The sequence below is a fragment of the Tasmannia lanceolata genome, unplaced genomic scaffold, assembly GCF_043159265.1.
Source record: "Tasmannia lanceolata isolate RefF3 unplaced genomic scaffold, GAP_Taslan_0.1 ptg000037l, whole genome shotgun sequence".
In the NCBI taxonomy this organism is placed as follows: Eukaryota; Viridiplantae; Streptophyta; class Magnoliopsida; order Canellales; family Winteraceae; genus Tasmannia; species Tasmannia lanceolata.
In genome coordinates this window covers 15,050,359-15,067,878 of record NW_027518714.1, presented here as the reverse complement: position 1 = coordinate 15,067,878, position 17,520 = coordinate 15,050,359, and the positions used below count along the sequence as shown (strand labels likewise).

Here is a 17,520-nt window from a genome sequence, read left to right as displayed (position 1 = left end):
AGTTCATAAAGGAGTGGGGTAAGATTGAAATTATATAGCTTTAATGGGTGCCTTTGTTAAAAGCATAAAGGAGGGGGTAGGATTGAAAATATGTGTGTTGAATGGGTGCATTTGTTAAAAAAAATTAAAAAAAAGTGATGTGTAATTCTCATAGAATTTTCAAAAAAATCAAAAAATTCTCTTCTTTTCCATCCAGCTTATTACAATAGATAAATAGAAGTCGGACTCTTTCGGAGGCCGAGGTGAGGGCAGCTTATCATGGCATAAAAAGGCTTGAGAGAGATAGCATGGATATCACTATTGTGGAGAGAGATTCTTTGAATGTGATTAAATGGTTGAGGGAGTTGGTGTCGCCTCCTTGGAGATTTTCTTCTATTTTTGATGAAATAGATGATTTAATTGCGGGCTCATCTATTGTTTTCAATCATGTTCGACGATCTGCTAATGGGGAGGCGGACTCCTTGGCTAGAAGTGGGGTTAGGAGGTTGGAGTTGGAGTGGTTTGACTTCCTTCTTCCCTGAGATTTGTCTTTCTTGTTATTGTTGTTTTATTTTCTTGTAATTTTGGTTGAGGCCCACCTCGGTCCCCTTCCTTTTTAATGAATTCATCTTGCCATTTCAAAAAAAAAAAAGAAGTCGGACCCTTTCGGACGGCTATTAATGGGCCGGGTTCGGGTTGGACCATGCAGATAAATTTTTGCATATATAATAATGTTGTTGGCCAATACAAGGCCGGCCTAATTCACCCTCTATTCTTCCATCGGCCACCCCTTGTAGTGTAAAAATAGCAATCATAAATTAGGGATGCAACTCAGTCCGGACTAGATCGGGTCTAGCCCAACTTGAGATAGCATTCCATCAACCCTAACCTGACCTAACCCGAGCCTCGGGTTGAGGATGGTCAACCCTAACCAACCCAACGCAACCCAACATTTTTCCATTTAAAATAAAGTCTCTCAAGGGATTTGCGAGGGACTTTCGAAGAGAGGCATTCCACTCATGAGAGAACACAGACACAGGCTCACTTTTGAGCAAATTTTCTCTGACTCATTTGGATACGCGGATTTTAGAATTCAAGTTTTTAGTTTGAAAATAGTGTAAAAGAGGGTTCATGATCAAGTTGATGTATGCTGTCCTGACAGCGTTTCTTGGATTTTAAGTGAAAAATTCAGGTTTTAAAAATCTCTCCTGCATCCTGAGATTTCTAAATCCTGAAAATGTGGGAGGATCTGCTGCTCTCTCGTTGACGGCAAGAAGTCAAAAACGACGGTTGGCCTACTTCTTCTCTTGTCTCTTAACTATAATTTTGAAAAAATCCCAGATTCTAAAATCCGCGTATCCAAACGGCCCCTTAGGCTCTGTTTCTTTCAACGAAACCTAACTCATCTCAGGTGGGGGATCTCTCTTGCCCGTGTAGTGCCTTTATGCAAAAGTCTCTTACAAATCCCATCTCTGAAACCTAACCCAGCCCATTTAACATGTTTTTTTCCAAATATGTGCGGGTTTAGTCAGGTTGGGTTTGGATTAACATAGGGCCAACCTAAATATAGAAAAAGAAAAGCCTAAACTTAAGAAATCATGATAAAGATAGGGAGATGATATTTTCACCCCCTCTGCAATACTCATTTGCCCCCTTATTACGTGAACAGTGGGCAACTTTAAAGCTTTTTGACGTCAAATCACTTTGGAACGCGGGGGGGGGGGGGGGGGGGGGGGGGGGGGGCGGAGGTATATCATCACCCTACAAATAGAGGATGAAGATAATGTCAGCAACTCTATCCCAACCCAAAATTAAATCAGGTTGCTTTTCCCAACTTGAACCCAACCCACCTCGAGTAAATGCCAACCCAACCCAACTCCAAAAGTTTAAGCTGTTGGAGAGGGCATTATTTAAATCTTTTATACTTTTAACACTCCCCCTCGTGTATGGCCCCTCTTTTGGGTTTGCCATTGCATGTGGATTTTTAACATAAAGGAGTTTTGAACTTAGGACCTTTGCTTTGATACCATGTCAAACAACCAGTTACTCCAAAAGCTACCATGTTAAACGACCAGTTACTCCAAAAGCTTAAGTTGTTGGAGAAGTCATTATTTATTCTTTTATACTTTAACACTCCCCTCACGCATGACCCCTTTTTCCTTGGGATGGCCTACACGTGGCACGTGTGGCCCTGCTTTTGAGTAGGCCATTGCGTGTATATAATTTTTTTAACATCAAGTAGGTTTGAACTAAGGACATTTTGCTCTGATACCATGTTAAACAACCAGTTACTCCAAAAACTTAGCCTTTTAGAGTAAATGACTACCTGGTTATTTCACATTAAGTGTTAAAGTATAAAAGATTAAATAACGCCATCTCCAATGGCATAAGCTTTCGGAGTAATTGGTTGTTTTAACATGGTATCACGACATTGTAACATAATATCAGAACAAAGCGAAAGTCCCGAGTTTAAACCTTCTTGATATAAAAAATCCACATGCAATGGCCAACTCAAAAGAGGTGCCACGTGTAGGCCAAACCCTAAAAAGAGGGGCCAACTCATAAAGACACCGGTGGGGTGGCCTGGGGAAGAAAAGGGCACGAATATATTACCTCCCTTCTCCTGAGTCGTAACCCCCAATTACATGTATTACAATAGAAATTTAGAACCCACTTGTTCCCTGACACGTCCAAGGACAGCATCAGTCCACGCACCCAAACACGGAACAGGAACACGCGGCTTAATTCTTTTGCTCTCTATATATAGAGAAAAAGAAGCTCGAGACTAAAACGAATAACGAAAAATAGAGATTGGAAAATTTTTGCCGAGAAAAATGGGGAAAGAAGGTCTGCAATTAGAAGAGGAGGAGAATTCGAGCAGCATTCAAGTCTCTGGTCTGAATTTCGCATACGAAAACCAACCACCAATTTTTGCTAATTTTAGTCTCAAGATCTGTCCTGGTTCTCGTTGTCTACTCGTTGGTGCCAATGGATCTGGTGAGTTTTCATTTCCTTAACATTTGGATTTTATTGCCCTAATTTTCTGGTATCCATATACAAGAACAGCTTTTTAGATGCAATATCATGTGAGTTTTATTTCATTTCTCCGATTGTTCCTCTAATTCGGACGTTTCACGATGAAAAACCCTAACATTTGGATTTTATTGCCCTAATTTTTGGTATTCATATACAAGAACAGCTTTTTAGATGCAGTATCATGAATTTTATTTCATTTCTCCGATTTTCCATCTAATTCGGACGTTTTACGATGAAAAATCCTAACATTTGGATATTATTGCCTTATTTTTTGGTATTCATATACGCGAACGGCTTTTTAGATGCAGTATTATGTGAATTTTATACCATTTCTCCGATTTTTCCTCTAATCTGGACGTGATGAAAAGTCCTTACATTTATATTTTTGGTGGTGGCATTCTTTTGTTTTAGGTATTAGATACTCGAATTATGTGATCTGTTGTTTTGTCCACACAGCCTCTGAAAATTCTAATTCTACTTGGATGAAATGAATTGGATCTCTTTAACGTGACTTCTGGTATTCATACGTCAAACACAGGTTTATAGTATCCGGTTGTGTGATATTTTTTTTTTCTCTTCCTAGTTGTTGACATCTATCTGTCTAAGATCCTAAATATATTGGGTTGCAGTGAATTGGAGTTATTTTAACTACTTTCTCATAAGAAGGGCTCTTTAATTTCTCAGATTCGATTATCTGTTTTTCATTTTTTCTTTCTTTATTCTTGTCCCCTGAATTTGTCTGTGTATCTATCCATTCGAAATCTTAAGATACATTCGCATACAATAAATTGGAGTTTTTTTAATGGCAAAAATTTTATTAAGAACAAAAGGAGACAGATGGTCAGAAACAATCCAAAAAAATTTAGGATAAAGAAATATAAAATACAATCACAGGGGTAGAGAGTCAAAGTTTTCCAACTTAGTTCTTTCCACTATGGCTCTCGCTAGCTTGTCTGTCTCACTATTCACTAACCTCCATACATGATGAATACTGATTGCATGCCCCTTGATACTGTCCAAAATATCTTCGATCGCGTTCTCACATCCATCGAGTCACGTCAAAGGAGTCTCCTTCCACAATGAGGTGGTCCAGATCCACCACCTCCACCACCCAGCGTACACCAGTCAAGAGAGCCTGCAATTCTGCATTAGTTGAATCCAAACGGCTCAAAGGACCAGAGAACACCCACTTGGTAACACCGTTTGACTCGCGCAGAAGCCCCTGGTTTCCATAAGCTCGACACGCCAAAGTTGAGATTGACAAATCTTGGGGGAAGATGAGGCCACCTGGGGTCATGCTATTATGAGGGATCTGCTAGTGCAAATAATGTCCCATGAGCTGGCTTTTTTTCTAAACCTTGAGGTCGCAGGTTCGAATCTAGCTTACCCACAAAAAAAAAATGATCTTCTAAGAATATAAATGTCAATGCTTCTTAACTCTTAGAGGACACTGACCCATTGAACAATCAGCGAGAAAACTTGTTGGCAAAGATTATGACTACTCTTGGTTACCCCGTTGAAAATATGGTTGTTTCTTTCCTTCCATATAACTGGCACGGACGAAGGCCCAACCCTCGAAAAGGTCTTCGATATGGGTGGGGATGAACCAAACTGCATTGAAATGCTGAAGCACAAAAGCCCAAATTGCTATGGTCTACCAGCAATGGATAAAATATGGTCTATCTACTCACCTGCTAGTAGTCATATATAATAAGATATCTTAACATACTTTGAGTTTATGATGTGTTGCTTGTACCACCTAAATCATGACATATTTCAGCTATTCAACCCAAATATCCTACGGACAATAAGTTGAAGTTCCTTCTGACTTAATTTTGGTCCCACCTAAACCGAAATTTTAGCTGAAATTCAGTAAAGGCGCTCGAAATGTCTGTTTTTTGGGCCGAAATTTGGTAAATTTCGGCAATTTCAGTTTCGGAACGTTTCGGTTTTGGTCCTCACCGAAATTCAATTTCGGATTTCGGCCGAAATTTAAAACCTTGGTTGGAATGACTATTCAGATCTCTCCTCCATAAATAAAACTTTCAATCGAAAGCTGTTTCTAATTATAAACCAATCAAAATTCAAGCCTTCCTCCAATTTTGACCTCAATTCAACAAATTCTAGAATCTTCAAACAACACCGTCTGCTCCCAAAATCTGGACTATATAAAACCCAACCAAAAATATTCTGATACATTCAACCCTACAAATCTTATAAAACTTTCTTTCTTAGCTTCTTCAAAGGTCATCCTTCCTTATCCAATATTTGGTTTTAAGAATCAATGAATTTGCGCTGCGTTATCTGGTTTGGAGTTCTTTTCTGTAATTTCTGTATTCATATGTAAGAATAGTTCCTTAGGTCCATAGATCCTACAATCTGCCGCTTCCTTCTCCGATATGTCAAGATCCATCCATCAGAAAACCTAGGTATGGATGCAATGTGTTAGAGTTCAAACCTAGGTATGGATGCAATGTGTTAGAGTTCTTTTTACTGAATTCTGGTTTTCAAGTTATTCTTTGAGATACTTCTGTCTGCATATAGGTCAATTTCTTTGCAGGGCATGATTTTTAATGAATGACAATTGTATACCACCTGTAACTCTAAATAATGAAAATGATGAGTTTGCCAATCTTGTCCAAATTTCCTGCACCAAATGGGAACTAAAAAAGAATTTATGTCGGAAGTCCATCATGTCTGCTAGAGAAGACAAGGAACTCCCCTGATCTCTTTGTAATAATTGTGATTGCGATCCATGGTCATACTGGTGATTTTGTTTTTGGAAGCTCAGTTGTTTTTGTTTCCTTACAGATGATGAATTTGTAATTTTGTGTTTTGATGGCTCTACAGTTTTGTGATTATAGTTGGCTCAAATTTAGATGTGGTAGTCATCTGATATTATCAATGTTCGTGCAGGAAAGACCACTTTGCTGAAGATTCTGGCAGGCAAGCATATGGTGGGAGGAAGAGATGTGGTTCAAGTGCTTAATTTTTCTGCTTTTCATGACACACAACTAGTCTGTAGTGGTGATCTTGCTTATTTGGGAGGTTCTTGGAGCAAAACAGTTGGTAGTGCTGTAAGTGAGCCTGTTTTTACTGATTTTTTGTGCACAATTTGTGAGCCATTTTCCTTGGCATTTTGATTTTATGAATTTTCTTTTATAGAGAGATTGACGATAAAATGTGCACAAGTCCAGTTCCCAAGGTATATTAGCTTTATAGATCACTTACAGAGAGACTTGTAGACTGTCCTTGTAAATACCGGAAATCCATTTTGGCATTCTGGATCTCATCCAATCAATGATTGATGAATAACATGATTCTCATGGAATTTGATGGCCAATTTATTATTGGGAGATGATATTTTCATCCCCTCTGCAGTACGCATTCGCCCCCTTGTAACATGAACAGTGGGCAACTTTAACACTTTTTGACGTCAAATCACGTTAAAAGGGGGGCGAATGCGTTCTGCAGGAGAGGGGGGGGGGGGGGGGGGAGAAAATATCATCGCCTTTCATTTTTTATTTTTATGGATAAATAACAAACTTCTTTATCTTTGTCCATGACATAAATAAAACATTAGAGAAGATGTAAACACCTGAGATATGAGGCATTAACACAAACAGAAATAAAAATGCTTGAATCCTTAATGCAAAGAAATATTACATCTTCCTTTCTTCTTGAGTTTTTGCATATTACCACTATTTCTTTTTGGCGGGCGAACACATTAGAAGTTGCAACTAGCCAGTAGTGCCTACAGAGAAGTTCATCATATCAAATTATTTTATGATACTTGTTCTATATTTACAGGGGGACATTCCACTCCAAGGAGATTTCTCTGCTGAACACATGATTTTTGGAGGTATGCTATCTCAGTGACAAAATGCTCGGTCTGGTCTTTTAGTTCATTCCCTTTGCCTTTTGTGTTTCCCTTTATCTCTCTCCACACCTTTTGATAATATTTATTTTCACCAGTAAAGCTATTTTACCAATTTCGAATTTGTAAATGCCATGAGCAAAGTGAAGAGGGATTTTCTTCCTTGCGGTTGCTTGGCAAATCATTAACAAGGGATTGACATTGACGTGCTTAATGCATTTGAAACATGCTAAATCTTTCACAACACTTACATTCTTTGTGATTTTATCATAACTGGCATTTCTACTGATGAAAGAAAATGTCTCTGCTCCATATTTTCTCAAAACCAAGTTTTCTTTTCCTGATTGTAATCCAACAGAACCATGCGACTAAGTTGTTGCATTTATGTTTATTTTCCTTTTATTGTTTCATTGTTTTTCTAAAGGATTCATTAGCCGATCCCTGCTAGTTTGGGACAAAGGCTTAGTTGAGTTAAGTTGTTTCATTGTTTTTGAATTTTTTTGCAGTCGAAGGAACAGATCCTGTTAGGAGAGAGAAGCTGATCGAGTTGCTTGATATTGATCTGCAGTGGCGGATGCATAGAGTTTCTGATGGGCAACGACGCCGAGTCCAAATATGCATGGGGCTTCTACACCCCTTCCAGGTAATTTTCACCCACACATCACTATCTCCTGCATGCACAGTGAGCACAACGGATCTGACAATCGCTTGGTGCAGCACGAGTATGCTTATGTATTGATTTATTTATGGAAAGGTTATCGTGATGATCCCTTAAAAATGACTTATTGCTCTCTGGAGGGCAAGTTGAACTACAGGCATTTTTCCTTTTTATCTTGGATTTGTCCATTTGAACTGTTCATTTCAAGAGGAGAGCATAAATTCAGTTGTCTTAAAATTGATTAAGTGTTCTCTGGAGGGCAAGTTGAACTGCATGCATTTTTCCTTTTAATCTTGGATTGGCCCATTTGAACTGTACATTTCAAGAGGAGAGTGTCAATGCATACACAAGGATATGCTCATTTTGATCTATGTGTTGATATGTCTCAGAGCTTCTTTATGTATGCTTATTGAAATCCAAATAGGCAACACAAGAGAGGGAGGGGTGAATTGGGTTATTAAAGTGTAATGTTAAAACCAATTTTAACAATTAACAATTATAAGTTCAATTAGGATTTTGAGATCAACACAAGTTTAAATCTAACCCTTGTTCAAATAATTATAAACATAAAGAAAGGTTAGATATTACCAATCACCGAAAAGAGGCAAGAAGGAGAGCAATGAGACCACACAAAGATTTATAGTGGTTCGTTACAAATGGACCTATTTTACTACCTAAGTACTTGGTCTTTCCTTGGGATTTTTCTTCACTCTGATGGGATTCTTCAAATGCCGAATCCCCAAGCTTTACAATGAACACCACCTCTAAGGGAACAAACCCTCTTCGCACAACCGCCTCCAAGAAGCCAACCCTAATCTCCCACCGCCTCAAAGGGTACAACTTCTCTTCGCGAACCGCCTCCAAGGAGATTAACCCTCTTCGCAAACCGCCTCCAAGGGTATCACTCATCTTTGCGCCGGATTCACCTTTGTTGTCGGGCCGAATCGTAGACCCCGATTACAATGAAAAATGGAAGAAAATGAAGCTCACTCAATGCCTCTTGATAGGCTAATACAAAGAATGAAAGGCTCACAAATCACTCCAAATGATTACAAATAAAAGCCCTAAAGAGTGCTTCTTGTTGAATGTAAAAACACAAATCAAAGTATAGAAGAGGATTTAAGAAACAACCTTAAGATTTTCAAGTTTAAGCTCTCAAGGGTATGAAATGATCTTGCAAAAAGTTATTTAGTTGGTCATGAATACGGTATATATAGCCCAAGAAGAAATATGACCGTTTGGGGGCATTTTCGTAAAAAACTGAGTAGAAAAAGTCAAGCCGTGCAAGCCCCAACGACTAGTTTTCCAGACGGGGTCAGTCGACCGGGGTGTCGCGGTCGCCCGCCCCTATCGGGCGCCTATTTTTTTTTTTTTTTCAGATTTCTTACCGTCGCGGTTGACCGAGCTATCGCGGTTAGGGGTGTTCATTATTCGGTTATAACCGAATAACCGAACCAAACTGGTTTGGTCGGTTTGGTTCGATTTTTTTCCTTTTCGGTTCGGTTTCGGTTTTTTTTTTGGAAATTCGGTTATTCAAGTTCGGGTTCGGTTATCTAAATTTTTTTTTCGGTTAACCGAAATTATGGATAAAAATCAGTACTTTCCCACAAAAAGGTGCTACATGGGCACTCCGTAGGATGATCAAAACCGTCCATTTGATTGATCACAACTTAATTAGGTTGTGCTCAAAAAATCATTTCGAGAGGGTGATCCTAGCCCTCCGATCCAAACTGAGATTTTGTTTTTTTCCTCCTTTTCCCACTATTCGGTTATAACCGAATAACCGAATTTTTAATCGGTTTGGTTTTTTGAAATTTTAGTTCGGTTTCGGTTATCAAATTTTGATAACCGAAATTATTTCGATTATCAAATTTCGGTCTATTCGGTTCGGTTATAACCGAACGAGCACCCCTAATCGCGGTAGCCCAGCGAACCCAACCAAACCCCTATCGCGGTTAGGGGTGTTTATTATTCGGTTATAACTGAATAACCGAACCGAATCGAACTGGTTTGGTCAGTTCGGTTTCGGTTTTTTTTTTTTTTTGGAAATTCGGTTATTCGAGTTCGGGTTCGGTTATCTCAAAAAAAAATTTGGTTAACCGAATAACCGAAATTATGGATAAAAATCATTACTTTTCCAAAAAAAAGTGCTACATGGGCACTTCATAGGATGATCAAAACCGTCCATTTGATTGATCACAACTTAATTAGGCTGTGCTCAAAAAATCATTTCGATAGGATGATCCTAGCCCTCCGATCCAAACCGAGATTTTGTTTTTTTCCCTCTTTTTCTCCCACTATTCGGTTATAACCGAATTTTTAATCGGTTCGGTTTCGGTTTGGTTTTTTGAAATTTTAGTTCGGTTTCGGTTATCAAATTTTGATAACCGAAATTATTTCGGTTATTAATTTCGGCTATCAAATTTCGGTCTATTCGGTTTGGTTATAATCGAACGAACACCCCTAATCACGGTCGCCCAGCGAACCGAACCGAACCGAACCGAACCCCTATCGCGGTTATGGGTGTTCATTATTCGGTTATAACTGAATAATCGAACCGAACCAGTTTGGTCGGTTCGGTTCGATTTTTTCCTTTTCGGTTCGGTTTCGGTTTTTTTTTTTTTGGAAATTCGGTTATTCGAGTTCGGGTTCGGTTATCTCAAAAAAAAAAATCGGTTAACCAAATAACTGAAATTATGAATAAAAATCATTACTTTTCCAATCCAAAAAAAAAGTGCTACATGGGCACTCCGTAGGATGATCAAAACCGTCCATTTGATTGATCACAACTTAAGTAGGTTGTGCTCAAACAATCATTTCGAGACGATGATCCTAGCCCTCCGATCCAAACCGAGATTTTGTTTTTTTTCCTCTTTTTCCCACTATTCGGTTATAACCGAATAACCGAATTTTTAATCGGTTCGGTTTCGGTTTGGTTTTTTGAAATTTCAGTTCGGTTTCGGTTATCGAATTTTGATAACCGAAATTATTTCGATTATCAAATTTCGGTCTATTCGGTTCGGTTATAACCGAACGAACACCCCTAATCGCGGTCGCCCAGCGAACCGAACCCCTATCGCGGTTTGGGGTGTTCATTATTCGGTTATAACTGAATAACCGAACTGGTTTGGTCGGTTCGGTTTCAGTTATATTATATTTTTTGGAAATTCGATTATTCGAGTTCGGGTTCGGTTATCTCAAAAATAAAATTCGGTTAACCGAATAACCGAAATTATGGATAAAACTCATTACTTTTCCAAAAAATAGTGCTACATGAGCACTTCGTAGGATGATCAAAACCGTCCATTTGATTGATCACAACTTAATTAGGTTGTGCTCAAAAAATCATTTCGATAGGATGATCCTAGCCCTCCGATCCAAACCGAGATTTTGTTTTTTTCCCTCTTTTTTTCCCACTATTCGGTTATAACCGAATAACCGAATTTTTAATCGGTTCGGTTTCGGTTTGGTTTTTTGAAAGTTCAGTTCAGTTTCGGTTATCGAATTTTGATAACCGAAATTATTTCGGTTATCAAATTTCGGTCTATTCGGTTTGGCTATAAGAACGAACACCCCTAATCGCGGTCGCCCAGCGAACCGAACCGAACCGAACCCCTATCGCGGTTAGGGGTGTTCATTATTCGGTTATAACTGAATAACCGAACTGGTTTGGTCGGTTCGGTTTCGGTTATATTATTTTTTTTGGAAATTCGGTTATTCGAGTTCGGGTTCGGTTATCTCAAAAATAAAATTCGGTTAACCGAATAACCGAAATTATGGATAAAAATCATTACTTTTCCAAAAAATAGTGCTACATGGGCACTTCGTAGGATGATCAAAACCGTCCATTTGATTGATCACAACTTAATTAGGTTGTGCTCAAAAAATCATTTCGATAGGATGATCCTAGCCCTCCGATCCAAACCGAGATTTTGTTTTTTTCCCTCTTTTTCTCCCACTATTCGCTTATAACCGAATTTTTAATCGGTTCGGTTTCGGTTTGGTTTTTTGAAATTTCAGTTCGATTTCGGTTATCAAATTTTGATAACCGAAATTATTTTGGTCTATTCGGTTTGGCTATAACTGAACGAACACCCCTAATCGCGGTCGCCCAGCGAACCGAACCGAACCGAACCGAACCCCTATCGTGGTTAGGGGTGTTCATTATTCGGTTATAACTGAATAACCGAACCGAACCGGTTTGGTCGGTTCGGTTTGATTTTTTTCCTTTTTGGTTCGGTTTCGGTTATTTTTTTTTGGAAATTCGGTTATTCGAGTTCGGGTTCGGGTTCGGTTATCTCAAAAAAAAAATCGGTTAACCAAATAACCGAAATTATGGATAAAAATCATTACTTTTCCAAAAAAAAAAGTGCTACATGGGCACTCCGTAGGATGATCAAAACCGTCCATTTGATTGATCACAACTTAATTAGGTTGTGCTCAAAAAATCATTTCGATAGGATGATCCCAGCCCTCCGATTCAAACCGAGATTTTATTTTTTTCTCCCACTATTCGGTTATTCGGGTATAACCGAATAACCGAATTTTTAATCGGTTTCGGTTTGGTTTATAGAAATTTCGGTTCGGTTTCGGTTATTGGAATTTGATAGCCGAAATTATTTCGGTTATCAAATTTCGATCTATTCGGTTCGGTTATAACCGAGCGAACGCCCCTAATCGCGGTCGCCCAACGAGGGCTTTCTGTTCGATTGAGATTTTCGTTCAAACCTATCCACGGTCGACCGAGTCTTTAGCGGTCGACCGCCAAGACCTTTCTCGATTGCTCCTTTAATTCTAGGAGCATATCCGCGGTCAACCGGGGTTGCCTCGGTCAACCGGCCCACTATTAATGGGTGATTGTTGGAGTTCCAGCAACCTCCCCGAGGTCGTCCGGGAGACCTCGGTCGACCGGCCCTGCTTTGAAATTCTGTTTTTGCAAATTTAAATCTTAGGGCTTTGGGCTTTTGTCCAAGGTTTTCAAATATATTTTGGGGTGTGTGGATGGTTTTCAAAGATATCAAGTTTGTTATGAAAACCATTTGAAAACCTTTTTGAAAGTGCAAAAACATTTAACAAGAGGAGTCCAATACAATCTAAAAATATAGAACCTTGAGTCTTCTTGGATTGTCTAGGCTCCTTAGCACTTTCTTGGACATCTTCAACTTGTGAGTGAACTCTTTAACTTGCTTTAGATCTTGTTACTTCCTCCATTCTTTGAACATCTTCAATGTTGCATGACAAGGTCACAAATGCTAGTTCATCTCCAAGCTTCTTCTGGCACTTTGCTAGGCATGCTTGTGGGATCTTGACTTGAGCTCTTGACTTGAACATCTTCAGAGGATGATTCCTCCAATGTGTGCAAGCTCTCTTAGTTCCTTTGTGCATGTTTTGATCCGCAAGCCATGTGTTGAGTTGTATTGTGCTAATGGCGATATGACATGTCAAGTTCCTGTCTAAGGCACAACACTACAAAACAACACATTAGTCCATAAAGACTAATCAATTTGGGTTTGCTAGCATAAAAACAAGAAGGTAAAGGTGAATGGTTAAACCCTTGGGAACCCTTGGGCTTACACTTATGCATATGAGTGTACACTTGTGGATGTGAATGTGCATAGTTGGGTTTATGTGTATCTGTGTATGTATGTGCTTTGTGTGGTGTCTTCTAAAGTGTGCATACCCATTGTTTGTGCATGTGTATGTATAGAGGCTGTCTGCATTTATTCACATGAATGTGTTTTGTCTCTTTGAGCCATCACCATTATGAAGGCAGTTGCAATTAATGTTCAAAAGACTTGTAAAGTTGGAACATGGCCGAGCTGACTTGGGTTGACCGGGGTCCAAGTACCAAACGTTGGTTACAATGTTGTGTCAGTGCAACATGACTTGAACTGTAAAGAAGAGCTTAAAAGCCTGTACTTGGATGATGCCATAAAAAAAACTTGTATATGGATGAGAAATCCGCTGAGGGTAAAGGAGTTGACTGGGATAAGTTATTGATGGGCGCAGTTAATTTTTCATTTACTCTGGGAAATTGATGATTGAATCTAGGTGTTTTTGAACAATTCTGCAAAGCATTATGTTTTGTCAATACCCTTGTTGTTAGAGTGGTAAAAGGTGCCCCTCATTGTGAGGGAGGTCTTGGGCTCCAGTCCCACTGTTGTCTGGTTAAGTCTGCATGGACCGACTATCTCTACTCAACTCAACTCAACTCAACTCAACAAAGCCTTTGTCCCACTCTAGTTGGGGTCGGCTAAAATGAATCCTTTAGAAAAATTTCTTGAAGAAGGTGAAAGGAATCTACCCGGCTCTAGTTGGGTTATTCTACGTGGATCCTTTTCTTCCATTCTATCCTATCCAAGGTCATGTTCTCTGTTATGTTCCTAGCTAGGAGTGCAAGTTTGGCCCTGTCAGCCCTGACCCGCCCTGAGCCCGAACAGGGTCAGGGCTGGATTTTCCAATCCTGAGGGCGGGTCAGGGTTCATTTTTTTAGACCCTGACTCAGGTAGGGTCGGGTTCTGGGTTAATGCCTTGGGTACCCTGACCCAACCTGACCCTAAGTTTTCTATTATAGAATTGAACCATCTGTGCATGTTTCTTTTGCTAATGTTTTCTATTATCTTGGATTGATGTTTCTTTAGATTATTATTATTAATTGTCTCTGTTGCCCGTCATGTTGTTGAATTCATATTGTCTTATTTTGTTCCCTTTCTCTGTTTATTGATCATTTTGTTCCATATGATAAGTGGTTGCTTTATTTTTGGCACTCTTAACAGGTATTTGCACTAGGGTCAATTAGGGCCGGCCCGGCCCTGCCCAATCAGGGCCAATCAGGGCGTGCCAGGGCCAGCACAATACCCTGTAGGGCAGGTATGGGTTGAGGTTTTTTGGCCCTGACTCAGGGCGGGTCAGGGCCGAGATAATGGGATCCAGGGTTGGGCTAAGGTTTTGAAAAACCCGACCCAACCCGACCCTGTTGCGGCCCTATTCCTAGCTATCAAGTCTTTTCTCACTGTTTCTACGCAAGTTGTTTTCGGTCTGCCCCTACCTATTTTTACTCCATCAATTTGGCACAAGTCGCCTCTTCTCACCAGAGCATCAAAGGCCGACGTTGGATATGTCCAAAACCATCTTAAGCGGTGCTCTCTCATCTTCTCCTGAATTGGTGCCACCCCCACGTTTTTACGAATGTCTTCATTTTTAATTCTATCTAACCTTGTGTGGCTGCACATCCATCTAATCATTCGCATCTCCGCTACAATCATCTTATGCACATGCTGCTTCTTGGTGGCCCAACATTCTGAGCCGTACGGCATGGCTGGCCTTACAACTGTCTTATAAAACTTTCCCTTCAACTTGGTAAGGATTTTACGGTCGCACAGAACGTCAGAACTCCTAAGGCAAGCTTCCACTTTCTTCAACCTGCTCTTACTCTCACAGAACTGCCTGGACTGACTATGTAAAAAGAAAAAAAAATATTCATTTTGACTCATCCATGGTTTAGTAGTGAATTATTCATACGTTGTATTTTTATATATGCGTAGTTTCTATTCAACCGAGTATTCGACCGCGTCAACTGAGTACGGGCCGAGTCAACTAGGATTTTCTTTGGTGGCACCTCATCCACATTTTGAAACATTGTTTTCATCAGTTAGGATTTTCTTTGGTGGCATTTTGACCCTCATCCACATTTTGAAACATTGTTTTCATCAGATGGGATCTCTGTCCATGAAGGAAAAATTCATGTATTATACTGTCTGTGATGAGTCACGCCTGTTGTAAACCTTGTTTCTGTTTTATGTACTAACCACTATTTGAATTGTTACAACCACAGGTACTGTTGTTAGACGAGGTCACGGTGGACCTAGATGTAGTTGCAAGGTTGGATTTACTTGATTTCTTCAAGGAAGAATGTGAGGAGGTAAGGATTCAGTTTATTTCCTATGTGAGCTCATTTTCAAATCCTCTTTTTTCTTTCAAACTACAATTACTGTTTTTCATCTTTCGAATGACCAAAATGCACTTGCTGAAATTGTCATCATCTCAACTATAGAGAGGAGCAACTATTGTGTATGCCACTCATATCTTTGATGGCTTGGAGACCTGGGCAACGGATGTTGCATACATCCAAGATGGCGAGTTGAAGAGGACCGAGAAGCTCTCCGAGCTGGATGAATTGAAAAATGCTACCAACCTACTCTCAGTCGTCGAGTCATGGCTCCGATCTGAAACCAAGTCCGGTAGCAAGAAGCCTATCAATCCTCCTACCCACTTTACCAGGACCTCTCCCTTTGATAACTCGCCTTTTAGGTCATCTAGACACATGGCCTACTACCGATGATCTTTTATTTTTTTTTGTCAAACCTGCTACTCGAATTCGAGATCTAGTTACTGCTCGTGGTTCATGGCATAAAAATAGCCTATTTTCTACCTGTTGTTGTTATCTCATTCCCACCTCCTACTACTTTTGTTAGCAAAGGCCAAAGCTAGCAAGAAACCCATCAATGTTCCTACCCATTTTCGCAGGGCCTCTCCATTTGATAACTTGTCTTTTAGGTCATCTAGACACATGGCCTACTACAGTTGATCCTCTTGGTTAATGTCATACAATAGCCTATTTTCCACCTCTTGGTGTTACCTTATTCCCACTTCCTGCTGTTTCTATTAACTAAGGCTATAAACTTCATAATCCATGTCACTAAGCCACACTGTTGCTTGAAAGCAGAGATTTCAAGAAATAGGAGGAGCAGGTCATGTTTCCCCAATGCCATTCCTTTTCATTCTCTCCACAGAAAAAAGCACAAAAACACTGTCGAGAATGGTTTAAAAGAATGTATCTAAGAATCATTGTTGGAAGAAAATAGCATGCATTTACATATAATTGTAAACAGATGCACAATTTCTGGGTTTTACTAGGTGTTTTGACCGAATTTGGGGTGTCACGTCATCTATTAATAGTGTTTGGTTGCATCTTTTGATTCAAACTCCTAGGAGACTACTTGCCATGCCATCTATTCGTAGTGTTTGGTTGCGTCTTTTGATTCAAATTGCTAGGAGACTGCTTGCCAATTATCTTCCTTAATGCCCTCTACGATGAGACTACTTTACTGCTATTACACATGTTGATTAGTTCATTTTTAATCCATCACTACTTTACGAGCAACTACGTGCAATCAAACCGACCCTTAAGGCCTTAAGTGTGTTTTTTTTTTTTTTTTTTTTTTTTTCGTTTTTCGTTTTTCGTTTTGGCTTATAAATCCTATAATTTGCATAGGGAAATGTTATCCGCACTACTATTTTGATGAGGGCACTCCTCACTTTATTAAAAGTACGGTATGGTCCGCAACATAGGATAATCCAAACCGTCCATTAGATGGGCCACAGCCTAAATAGGTTGTGGCCCAAAAAATATTTCCATAGTTTGATCCTAACACTCCATTCTATGGTGGGTTTGAATCAACCCTCTAACATTCAGATTGGAGGGTTAGGATCAACCTATGGAAGTGATTTTTGGGGAGGGTTAGGATCAACCTATGGAAGTGATTTTTGGGGCAGAACCTATTTAGGCTGTGGTTCATCTAATGGACAGTTTGGATCATCCTATTGTGCGGTCCATACCATACTTTTAATAAAGTGAGGAGTGCCCTCATCAAAATATAGTAGTGCTGATAACATTTCCCTCCGCATATTACAGTCTATATCCCCAATGATTCCTTCAGAATTCTCAATTCTATTGAAAAATATTTTTGACGTATGTCCACCACCAAACTTTGTTAGTAAAAATCCCAATCAAGTCTGGCAACCTGTGGGACCCGATCTCGAGGTGGGACGGCGGGATGAGCACAACCATGATTTTTCTTTTTTTCATGATAAATTAGTTTCTCCAACTGGTGAGAGATGGGTGGTATGGGTGGGGGGAGGAGAGACTTGAGAGGCCACAGATGAGTAAGAGGGTGAGAAGTGGCTTAAA

The 17,520-nt window shown here is 39.7% G+C and overlaps 1 protein-coding gene across 1 annotated transcript; it reads left to right on the top strand.

Moving 5' to 3' along the window:
* The first annotated feature begins 2,758 nt into the window (after positions 1–2,758).
* ABCI19 (P-loop containing nucleoside triphosphate hydrolases superfamily protein) lies at positions 2,759–16,451 on the top strand. Its single transcript, XM_077373484.1, has 6 exons — positions 2,759–2,976; positions 5,932–6,092; positions 6,826–6,877; positions 7,399–7,535; positions 15,385–15,471; positions 15,604–16,451. The coding sequence occupies exons 1-6, from the start codon at positions 2,814–2,816 to the stop codon at positions 15,889–15,891; spliced, it is 888 nt and encodes a 295-aa protein (XP_077229599.1). The 5' UTR covers positions 2,759–2,813; the 3' UTR covers positions 15,892–16,451.
* The last annotated feature ends 1,069 nt before the right edge of the window (positions 16,452–17,520 follow it).